The 11,096-nt window shown below is 42.1% G+C and overlaps 1 protein-coding gene across 1 annotated transcript; it reads left to right on the top strand.

Annotated features, from left to right (window-relative positions):
- Positions 1-6,726: 6,726 nt before the first annotated feature.
- On the top strand, positions 6,727-9,212 carry LOC143508648 (trans-1,2-dihydrobenzene-1,2-diol dehydrogenase-like). The gene is made up of 7 exons (XM_076997311.1): positions 6,727-6,816; positions 6,904-7,015; positions 7,238-7,314; positions 8,038-8,100; positions 8,473-8,550; positions 8,756-8,906; positions 9,103-9,212. The coding sequence occupies exons 1-7, from the start codon at positions 6,727-6,729 to the stop codon at positions 9,210-9,212; spliced, it is 681 nt and encodes a 226-aa protein (XP_076853426.1).
- The last annotated feature ends 1,884 nt before the right edge of the window (positions 9,213-11,096 follow it).

Genomic DNA, 11,096 nt, shown 5'->3' with positions numbered 1-11,096 from the left:
ATCTATCTATCTATCTATCTATCTATCTATCTATCTATCTATCTATCTATCTATCTATCTTTGAGGGTACTGTGCAGTGTTTCTCCGGTTCTTAATACTGTGCTCTTCTGTGTTGAGATAGAACACAGTTCTTGGGATTTGTTGGAGCCACTCCTCCAGTTCAGGGATCAAAGTCCCGGTTGTCCCCATCACCACTGGGACAACCTTGATATTAATCTCCTACATTCTATTTCCTCTTTCACTTCCTAGTATTCCTTTGCTTTCCTGGATGTTTCTGTCTCGTGGGACCTCCTGGGACCTCCACGTCTATTACCACTGCTGTTTTATGCATCTTCTGCATCTAACGTTCTGGTTTACCAGCACCTTCTTGTCTCTCACTGGATTTTAGCTTTGTTGTTCTACACCAATCTTTGGGTCTCCTGTTTGGACTTTGGGATGTGCAGCTCATAAGCACTCCATATGTTCTTCTATATGATTACTGTCACGTGGCTGTGTCTCACGTGGCTGTGTCTCACATGGCTGTGTCTCGCGTGGCTATGTCTCGCGTGGCTATGTCTCGCGTGGCTATGTCTCGCGTGGCTATGTCTCGCGTGGCTATGTCTCACGTGGCTGTGTCTCACGTGGCTATGTCTCGCGTGGCTATGTCTCACGTGGCTGTGTCTCACATGGCTGTGTCTCACGTGGCTATGTCTCGCGTGGCTATGTCTCACGTGGCTGTGTCTCGCGTGGCTATGTCTCGCGTGGCTATGTCTCACGTGGCTATGTCTCACGTGGCTGTGTCTCGCGTGGCTATGTCTCACGTGGCTATGTCTCACGTGGCTATGTCTCTCAGTGTACACTTTCCCTGCCAGCATATTGCATCCTATTGTTAGTTGTTCAATCATCTCAAAGGCTCCTTTGCATCTTGTGCTGCCATGATAAATGCCTCCATGCTGTTTTTCAGTCCTGTCTTTTCCAGCCATTGATACAACTGTCTAATTTCAATCCCCTCTGCTGCCATGGTACCTTCTCTGCTTCCATGGTGACCCCCCCCCACCCCCATCTCCACCCCCCCTCCTCTGTTTGAGGGATTCCCTCATTGGCTTATCTATGGGGGTCAGTGCTCGTATGTTATGAGTTATGTCATGTCAAACCCTGGATGGTGGATCTTACGCACATACTGGTCCTGCTTGCTTGTAGATCTGGAGGTCGGGTGGGAGCTTAGCCCTGATGCTCTCTACCATTCTCCATTGCTTCTCCCATTTGATCTTTAACTCAGTTGTGTTTTAGCACATGCTGCCAACATACACTGCATATGTTTACTCATACATATATGCACTTCATATATACAAGGACATCTGTCCAAAACACCATTTCTCTGGAAACTGTACACTGCCATTTTTACTGTCTCTACTATCTGCATATACTGTAAATTCAAAAAGTATTCAGACCCCTTTTTGCTCACTTTATTGTGTTTTGTTTTTAGGACTTTAGGTTTTAGGCAAAGCGTTAAACAAATTACATCAAAATCTTAAATCTTTTTGGCAGAAATTACAGCTGTAAAGTCTTCTTGGATACATCTCTGCCCATTGGGGAGTTGATCCTAACGTTCATGGCAGGTCGTCTCCAGCTCCATCAGATTGGGTGGAGAGCGTCTGTAAGCTGCCTTCATCAACTTTCTCCCCAGATATTCAATGGGGTTTAAGGATTCGCTTTGGCTGGGCAAGTCAAGGACATTCAGAGATTTGCCCCAAAGCTACTCCAGTGTTGTTTTGCCTGTATGCTTAAGGACATTATTGTATTATCATGTTGAAAAGGCAAACTGTCACCACTGTGAGAGTTTTCGGACACTCTGGAAGAGGTTTTCTTTAAGGTTGTTCAAGGATGTTCTACACTTGTTACCAGTCTCTCTGCCTGTGTCACTACTGCCACCACCATATCTCACCATTCCAGTGATGGTGATGTGCACTGCAGTTTTTCACTAGACATCAAGCGAGCTGCTCTACCCAAAGAGTTTTTTTTTTCTTTTCTTTTTTGGTCTCATTGGACCAATGACTCTTTTTGCCATATTGGCAGAGTCCTTTACATGCTGTTTAGTAAACTCCAAGTAGGCTGTCCTATCCCTTTTATTCAACAGTATCTTTCGTCTTGCCAAGTATAGAGAGCAATCCTGCATGATACCTGTACAGTGTCCAAACTCTGAGGCTGGCGCCAAGACTTGCATTTCAAACAAAATAGTGACTCGAAGCATACCATCAAGAAGTGGAAGTCTTGGAGGGGCCCAGTCGGAATCTGGACCTGAACCCAGTAGAGCATCTGTGCAAAGACCTGGAAACATGTGCTCCCTATACAGCTTGGCTGAATTTGAATGAGAACAAGAGAACAAACTTTGAACTGAAAGGTACGCCAAGATTCTCGAATCATTCCCAAGAAGACTTTTGACTGTCATTGCTGCCAATAGTTCTTTAACAAAGTACCAAGTCAAAGATCTGAATATGTATGTAAATGGAATATTTCAGTTTTTACATATACATACACATCTTTACATTTTACAAATGTAATACAGATGTATTTTTTCTTTATAACACACTTATAGACACACTAGCACACCCAAAACACACATGCACACCCAGGACACATATGCACACCCAGAACACACATGCACACCCAGGACACACACGCACACCCAGGACACGCACGCACACCCAGGACACTGAGAACACCCAGGACACACACGCACATCCAGGACACGCACGCACACCCAGGACACACACGCACACCCAGAACACTGAGAACACCCAGAACACACACACACACCCAGGACACAGAGGACACACACGCACACCCAGGACACACGCGCACACCCAGAACACTGAGAACACCCAGGACACACAAGCACACCCAGGACACACATGCACACCCAGGACACTGAGGGCATACAGGACACACACACACACTCAGGACACACACGCACACGCACACCCAGGACACACACGTACACCCAGGACACACATGCACACCCAGGACACTGAAGACACACAGGACACACATACACCCAGGACACACATGCACACCCAGGACACTGAGGACACACATGCACACCCAGGACATACACGCACACTCAGGACACACAGCACTCCCAGGACACTGAGGACACACAGGACACACACGCACACCCAGGACACTGAGGACACACAGGACTCAGCTACACTCAGCTTCAGTCCACTCAGTCTCACAACCTCTGCTAACCTTGGGCTGGTGCATAAATATTGAGCATCCATATTGGTCCAGTGGATTCATGAAAAAAACATGTGCAGTTCTGAACTACAGGAAAGTTTGTAGTCACACACTGGTCATCAGTCATCCCACAATCAATCAAATTTATACAGTAAAGGAGGGCTTTTAGTAGCTCTATCTCTAGGTTATGGAATGCTCTACCTCCTGACTTAAGGAATTCGGACTCCATTTCACATTCTAAATCGGGTCTCAAAACGTACCTGTTTAGAGTCGCCTAGAACATCTGACTCCAATTGCTCTGTTCATTTTATCCATTTTATTTGTTGAATACTGTCTCTCTGTTTTGCTGCTTCATTTATTATTATTGTTGTAATATTTTATATTAAATTATGTAAAGTGACCTTGAGTGTCAGAAAGGCACCATCAAATAAAATGTATGAATATTATTATTATTATTATTATTAGTAGTAGTAGTAGTAATAGTAGTAGTACACACCTCAGGACCCCCCACGCCCCACGCCCAAACATACATACACATACACCAGAATCTCCTACCTTCTCCCCAGAACCTCTGGACTTCTCATCTATCACAAAAGTCACAATTCCTCACCAAAACACCTACCTGTACCTCATCATCGGGCTTCTCCTGCCCTCTGCCTCCTTCTGCCTGTCTGTCTTCTCTCACAACCCGTGACGTCATTATCCCCTAGTCTCCAACCACACAACCGGAAACGTTTCGAATTTCCAGACGAACCAAGAAAAATGGGCATCCCCATAGCAACGAGGTCCCGCGCTAGAGACGCGAGATTAGGCCAAGCCCCATACCATTTGCATGCAAATTGCCCAGCTGGTACCTTGTCGTTATGACAACGGCACACAGCTCCCAGAATCCTTTAGGAGGTGCAACGTAAAAGGAAGAGGTGGCAGTCATTGATAACTTGTTCCCTGTCAGGCTCAGAGGTGACGTGTTTATGAATGAAAACGCAGTGTTCTGTGATTTGTCTTCACTGCAGGACTCTTTGGATCTACAGGTGTTCACACAATAACGATTAACAGTACCTAAATAATAGAAAAAAGGTGGACATGGTATCCTACATGTTATCAATTCATATTGTAAGTATTGGAAACTGGGATGGAGTACATGTGAAAGATTAATGCCACAGCAGAATTCATCTCTACATTAAATAATTTAGATAAATACGATCAGAATTAATAATTTTTTATTTCTTTTCAAACCACTGTTCGAATTTTGCTTCATTTAATGTATTGTCTATGTGCTTCAACCTAAGGAGCCTTGGAAATACTTTTGGCACGTTTAACTATGACTGCACACTGACACCTAGTGGTTGTTGTATGTAAAGTAATAACGTGCTTGAAAACAAATTACATTAATTTGCAATATTACAACATGAAGGTTTTGAACTCTTGATCGTTAACCCAGATTATTTGAATTTAGAAGATCCAGATGTTCAACACTTAACGTAAACTGCTGATAAATTAAACAGTCACAGCCAGTTAAACCATGATTAACCTCTTCACCTAAACTGTAAACAGCTTGTCCTTTCTAACTGCTTTTTAGTTAAATGAAAATCATGCAAAATCTAATGAAATGGTAGGGTATGTCTGAATGCCAGAGTCAGTTTTTATGAACGTGTTAAAGCTGAAGTACTCAAACTGACTATGAACACTGCTTCAGAAGGACCCTGTAAGACCAGGCAGGGCCAAGGATGTCACAAGCTTACTGAACCACAAGCACTGCTAATGGAGATCATTTGGCAGAATCACCACAAATCAACCAGTACTAGAATGGCTTTTCTGCTTCCCCATACAAACAAAGCAAGAAACAAACAAATAACAGAGACAGATCATATTTTTGCCTAATCACAAAGTCAATGAACTCACCTTGCATGGCTATTAAAACGGGCCATTCCATCAGGGCTACGGCTGGTTGCTCAGTAAGATAATGACCTGAAACAGCAGTGCTGAGTAAGAGCTTTCTGAAGAATGAGGAACGTGAAGGTCAGTTCAGACTAATGACTGTCTGCCGTGTCTCTGGAGACAATCACATGCCTCGTCTTTATGAAATAGATCCCAGGACAAAGGAATGCAAAGGACGGTTATTTGGGGGGAATTTACGATTTAAAGACACTTTTCGTGAGCGTTTAATCGATGTATCGATCGTATTCATTCATTTGAAATATGCATTGCTCGCGTAAAACAGCCAATAAAAACACCCTTCCAGGAAGGACAATCCAACTTTACACTAGTACTACATACACCCTAAAAATCTGTACTTTAGCTCCTGTTCTGGGATGATAGTGCGTCTAGAGTTAAACTCCATGTAAAACCCTTAGTTTAACATGCATTAACCTTCATATGCGAATGCAGAGATACATCCGAGATCTTCACACACGTTTCTGCCTAGTCATTGTAACTTTACACTGCCCCCTCCACCCTTTTAAGCTGTACTGAGCACACAACACTCTGAATGAAGCATCACCTTTGTTTACAGTTTGGCGAGACTATTAGACACAGTTGGGTCAGACCACCTCCGTCTGGTTTCTGTCTGACCCCTGCATCACTGTAGCCTGTTACATAAGAGAAAGTGTGTTTTTCGCTCATTTTCTACTATTGACTAGCTCAAGGTTCACACGCAAACAGTGAAAGTACGGGAGACAAGGTGCAAACTCTTCGTCTTCTTCGCAACTATTGGCTGAGTCTACATCCAGTCAGAATCCCAGATGCACTTGTGATTAGTCACTGAGGAGCGTGAAGAGTCACAGGCAGCCATTGTATGTCAATGGGGTGAACTAATGTTATATAATTCTAGGTGAAAGGCAATAACACATAAATAATAGCATAATAATACTTTCTCTGACATGAACATAGTCAAAAGAACAATTTGCAGTATATATCCCTTGTGGCCTTCCTTCATCCTGCAGAAGGGATGAGGTAATTAAGGTATTAATGAAGGTGTTAATGAAGGTATTAATGAAATTAATGAAATTCTTTCCAAACAGTATCATCATATATCATTTATAAGTGTGTTATAAAGACCAAAAAAATATTTAATCACAAATGATTTCTTCTTAATTAGTTCGTTCAAAATTCTATACCATACTATAATACACTGTACATTCCTTATGCATTCACCAAACTATTTTTTAATAAAATTATCAGCTTGAGCTCTTTGAGTTGTACAAGAGGTAAAGTCTTAAATAAGCGTATGAATACTCAGAAGTGATGCTTGATGTGTCTGTGTGATACTCTCCTGACATGTGGGTCACACAGACGTAACCACTTTCATAACACCCTACTAACTTCTGAAAGAGATTTGAGCCTCCTCAGCTCTAAGATTTTAAATCATTTTAGGGCATGAGAACCCATGCTAAAGGTGTGAGTCAATGTTCAACCGTCTCTGTATATATTATCGTCTGAGCTTATAGAGAGGAACACAGATGCTTTACATTTTGCATCTCCTAAACAAACTTATTCTAATACTTTCCCAACATGGAGACTAGATGGGGAATCTGTGGAGCAGGGAAGATTAGCCATGACTTCAGCGTGGCCGTGAAGACGCCCCCATTGGGAGACCACCAGGTGCTTCCTCTACATCTAATCATTATATACACCTGGCAACCCTCAATCCTCAGCTGGCTACTAGAAGGCTATCTCTGTTCGTTCCAGATAATGGCGTTGGCTGCAAGAAGCCTGGAGAGAACCCAGGCGTTTGCTCAGGTTCACAGCACTCCTAGGGCCTGTGGGAGCTACCAGGACCTGGCAGATGACCCAGATACCGGTGACCAGACTGGGCGACCTCTGCTTTAAAAAAAACCCAGATTCTTTGTGTATGTATGTATGTATGTATGTGTAGCAGTTGTATGTGTGCATGTGTATGTAAGATTTTATAACCTACACATATCACGCCTAGATATGCATTTGAGGGTGTGCAGAATAGTCCTTCACACAGAGCACCTGAAGATACCTTCTGTTCCTCATGGAGTAATGTGCTGTGTGAGAGACCCTTTTGCCATTAACCTCAACAAGGTCAAACTGGTCATCACAGCATCCAGAAAGAACAACGTCTTTCTCATGGAGGTACATGCTCATTGCAGTTATCAATACTAGAAATCAATGCATAAATGTTATTCAAAATTCTGCAATCAAACTATGTGTTATTAACTGTCATGCATTTCAAATAGGTTTTGCTTAGATAAAATGGTCACAAAAACAAACGATTGTCTCTGTTCTATTTCATTGTTCCATCTGTTGCAGTGTTTTGTGGCCACATTAATGAAAGGATGTGGCATTTGGTTTCAAACTTAAGCCACTACAACAAAATTAAAGAGGGGACAGTGTTAATTGGATGGATCAAGCATTTGGCCTTAATTGGCAATGAATGCCCTGTGGCACTAAATTACTGTTTGCGTTTGAGCAGCTGGATCACAATTATTACAGTCTAGTGACAGCCTAGCAGGAAGAGAGATGCAGCCTTTACTCACTTGTTACTTATTGGCAGTGATGCCCAAATCCATTAACACACTTTTATGCCATCCAAGTGAGCAATAAGCATGCAGATGCTTTAAGCATTGCCTTTGTTTTTATCTGTTAATATTGCTTATAGAAAGAAAGCCAACAGGATAATGAAGAATTACTGCAAATTAATGCTGTGTGTATTTGTCGTATTATGCAATAGTATCATGAGCATTACGTACATTCCTATAGTGTAGCAGATGCACCTTGACACTGTTCTTTCTCTTCTTGTGGTGATCTGTAATGTCCCATTTCTGTCAACCGTTTTCCTCTCTGTGTGGTCTCCAGCCGATGTGGTCCAGGTGTCTTTCTGTGTATACCGAGCTGGACAGGCTGCTCGTGGAGGACATAGTGGGTGAGGCTACTTAACTCAGGTATGATGGCAAACGCCACAAGCCGTTACGGTCTCCCTTGGCCAATATTGACTGCAATATTGTGTGACTGCTGGGACATCTGTTCTCTCCTATTCACACCAGCCGTTGGAATTAGTGTATGCAGAATGTATCTTTTTATTAAGCTAGTTTCCAAAATAAGAAAAAGTGTCTTAGTCAGGTAGCGTCATGATTCAGTTTGAGTTCTGGGCTTTCAAATATTTGAACATACCAGTTGCTCAGGACTAATGCAGTGATTGATATGTGACTGCTACCATTGAGTATCTGACGGAGCTCTGTCCACAGAAGTAGATGAGTCAGTGGTGGTGGTTCTGAAGTTCTCGCGAAATAGATGGCCTGGTTTGCGTTCTCCATCAATGTGGCTCTTCCCAACTATGCCACAATCACTGGTACCAAGGGCACCACCAGAGTAGGTTTTTAGCATTGTTGTAGCTGTGAAAGAACAATTAAATTCCTGCTAGTGCATACATACTGTACTTTGTAGGTGTGATTTTCTGCAAGAACCATTTTTCAATGGTTCTTGCAGAAAATCACACCTACAAAGTACAGTATGTATGCAAAATCCCCTGTGCAAGGCCAGAGAAGAAAGAACAAACAACGTTGCATTGTTTTAGGTTGGCCACCCCATACATGGTGCCACCATCCTGGAGGTGAGTAGCAAGCAGACCCAGCTTCCTCTTCCAGAGCCCACACGGCCACTCCACTTCACCAACAGCATGGGCCTTCGCTATGAAGCTCTGGAAGTTAGACAGTGCTTACTCAAAGGTAACAATGGAATGTTTTGTTTAAATATTTGATATGAATGATATTAATATGATGAATAATAATGATATTAGAACTGATAACATGATGCCAAAACCTCAAGTCTTCTCAGTCTCCAAGACTGGAACTTTGAGTTTCAGCCAGTGAAAGTTAAAAGCAAGCCTACCAGAGAAAGCTAACATCAAACCACCCTGTCTAGGTCTGAAGGAGAGTGACAGAATGATGCTGGCAGACTCCGAGTTGCTCGCTGGGATCATGGTTGAAGTGCGAAGGCAAGTGGGTGTGGCCTTTGACCAGGACCTGCGGTGATTGATCCTCATTCTTCTCAAGGCCTTTTACGAAGACTACAACCTACAACCTCAGAAGAAACAGGCTCCCATTTACCATGTACCTTGGCAAACTACCATGAGTCAAAATACTGTGAACAGTGGTGAATTTGGGATGAGGAATAAAAGCAATTACTTCCTTTTAATAACTGGTTTGCTCAATGCTACATATACTGTTGCTATTGCCTATTGTCATAATTCAGATTTTCTTCACAAACCATTTAAGGCTGTACTTCTGAAAAAAAAATTGAAACGTTAAACCCCATTATGAACTCTACTTTGTGGGACTAGAAACTGAAAGTAATCAGTGGTGATCCTGATCAGTGGTTTTTGTTTTCAAAGGCAGCTTTTAAAAGTCATATAAACATAAACTGTATGCATATACATAAGGAAGAATGTCATTTGATTTGATATGATGCAGGGTGGGTGAGATTAGCAGGTCAATAACTGCACCAGATGGCTGTCCCCTCTGATGTGCGAAACGTATCATCATCTCCATGAAATACATGTCAACTACTGCTAGGAAAGCTAAAAAAGAAAAAAAAATTATATGACACTATTAAAAAATAATTAGTTCTCAGTAATGGGTAATTTAAAGTAAATGGAAGGGTGAACTTGGACTGGAGAGATAAATGAGTTTTCAAGTATGAAAGAGGAAATAGATGAAAAGGTTGAACATTTAAAGAGGAATAGAAAAGCAAAGAGAAGTGTCCAGAGAGTGTAGCGTGTGTGGTATCAGACGGCCTCCCCTTCATGCCACGGCATTCAGAGGAAGCCAGTGAGGAGATTTCAACTGATCCAATAAACATTTTCTGACAGAAGGCAAATTTAAGGGTGCTCTCTAACGAAATGGGCAGCGTTTAATCTGATTTACTTCTGTTGAGATTTGGCAGATCTAAATCCTTAAGGGTCATATTACATCACAGCTAGGGACCTTTTATAACATGCCATAAAAACTCCCAACATTATGACCTGATTATTTGAGTTGTGTAATTTTCCACCTCTGTTTAATGATTTACTCAACCACATGTAGTGAGCGTGACAATATTCTTTAATTAGAAGTCACCCAGCTGTAGGAAATGCTGGTGGTAAAGATTGCATCTCCAGAAAGGACGACTGTAGCTCCAGAGGGCAGAAGAGTTTCCAGAGAGAAGTGTGCTTCCAATCAATCAGAACAATCAAGTGTTATGGTCAATCTTATTTTGGTCAGCCACTGCTATTAGTAAAGCCTGGGTTTGTTTAGCTTTACCAAATCTAGAAGAGCTGATCTACTGATCCATGTTGAGCTTTTTATCATTTTCCAGGACACATATTTCCATGCAATTATTATCCAGTGTTTTGCTAATTGTGTTTTCAGTACCACAAATTAACAATTCATCAGATAAAGCGGATAATTCACAGGTTTTATTTAACAATACAGATTAGAATTTGAATCCATTAGCACCTCTCCGAAAAACCAGTCTCTCCATGAGAAAAAGAGTGAGATGATTACATCTCATCACATCTCTCTAGACAGCAACTGATTATCATAAAAGATTGAAGATTATCGTCTTCAAGAGTCGTGGCAAAATATCCTCCTTTTCAGCCGTGCACGCAAGGGCTTTTCTACTCACATGCCGTTTGTGTTTACCTGAGTGCCACGTTTAGCTTCCTCTCCATGCACCTGCTTGACTTAAGTTAAATTCAGCTGATCCACCAGCTGTACATCGCCGCTGGCAGAAGTAAAAACAGCAGGACGGCGAATGCACTACATTTACCTTCAAAGTGAACGTGTCAAATATGAAAATAATAAATTAAAACGTGGACAACGGTTAATGGCTAGTGAGCTGAGGGTTCAAACACTGTCCCCGTGTCAGAAAACCAACGC

This window comes from Brachyhypopomus gauderio, chromosome 2, assembly GCF_052324685.1.
Source record: "Brachyhypopomus gauderio isolate BG-103 chromosome 2, BGAUD_0.2, whole genome shotgun sequence".
NCBI classification, from domain to species: Eukaryota; Metazoa; Chordata; class Actinopteri; order Gymnotiformes; family Hypopomidae; genus Brachyhypopomus; species Brachyhypopomus gauderio.
This window is presented reverse-complemented; position numbering and strand designations above follow the sequence as displayed.

Coding starts and splice junctions, on each gene's coding strand:
- LOC143508648 (XM_076997311.1), top strand. CDS start 6,727: ATGGAGACTAGATGGGGAATCTGTGGAGCAGGGAAGATTAGCCATGAC. Junction 7,016..7,237: donor GGCAGATGACCCAGATACCG/GTGACCAGACTG, acceptor GCTGTGTGAGAG/ACCCTTTTGCCATTAACCTC. Junction 8,101..8,472: donor GGCTGCTCGTGGAGGACATA/GTGGGTGAGGCT, acceptor CTCGCGAAATAG/ATGGCCTGGTTTGCGTTCTC.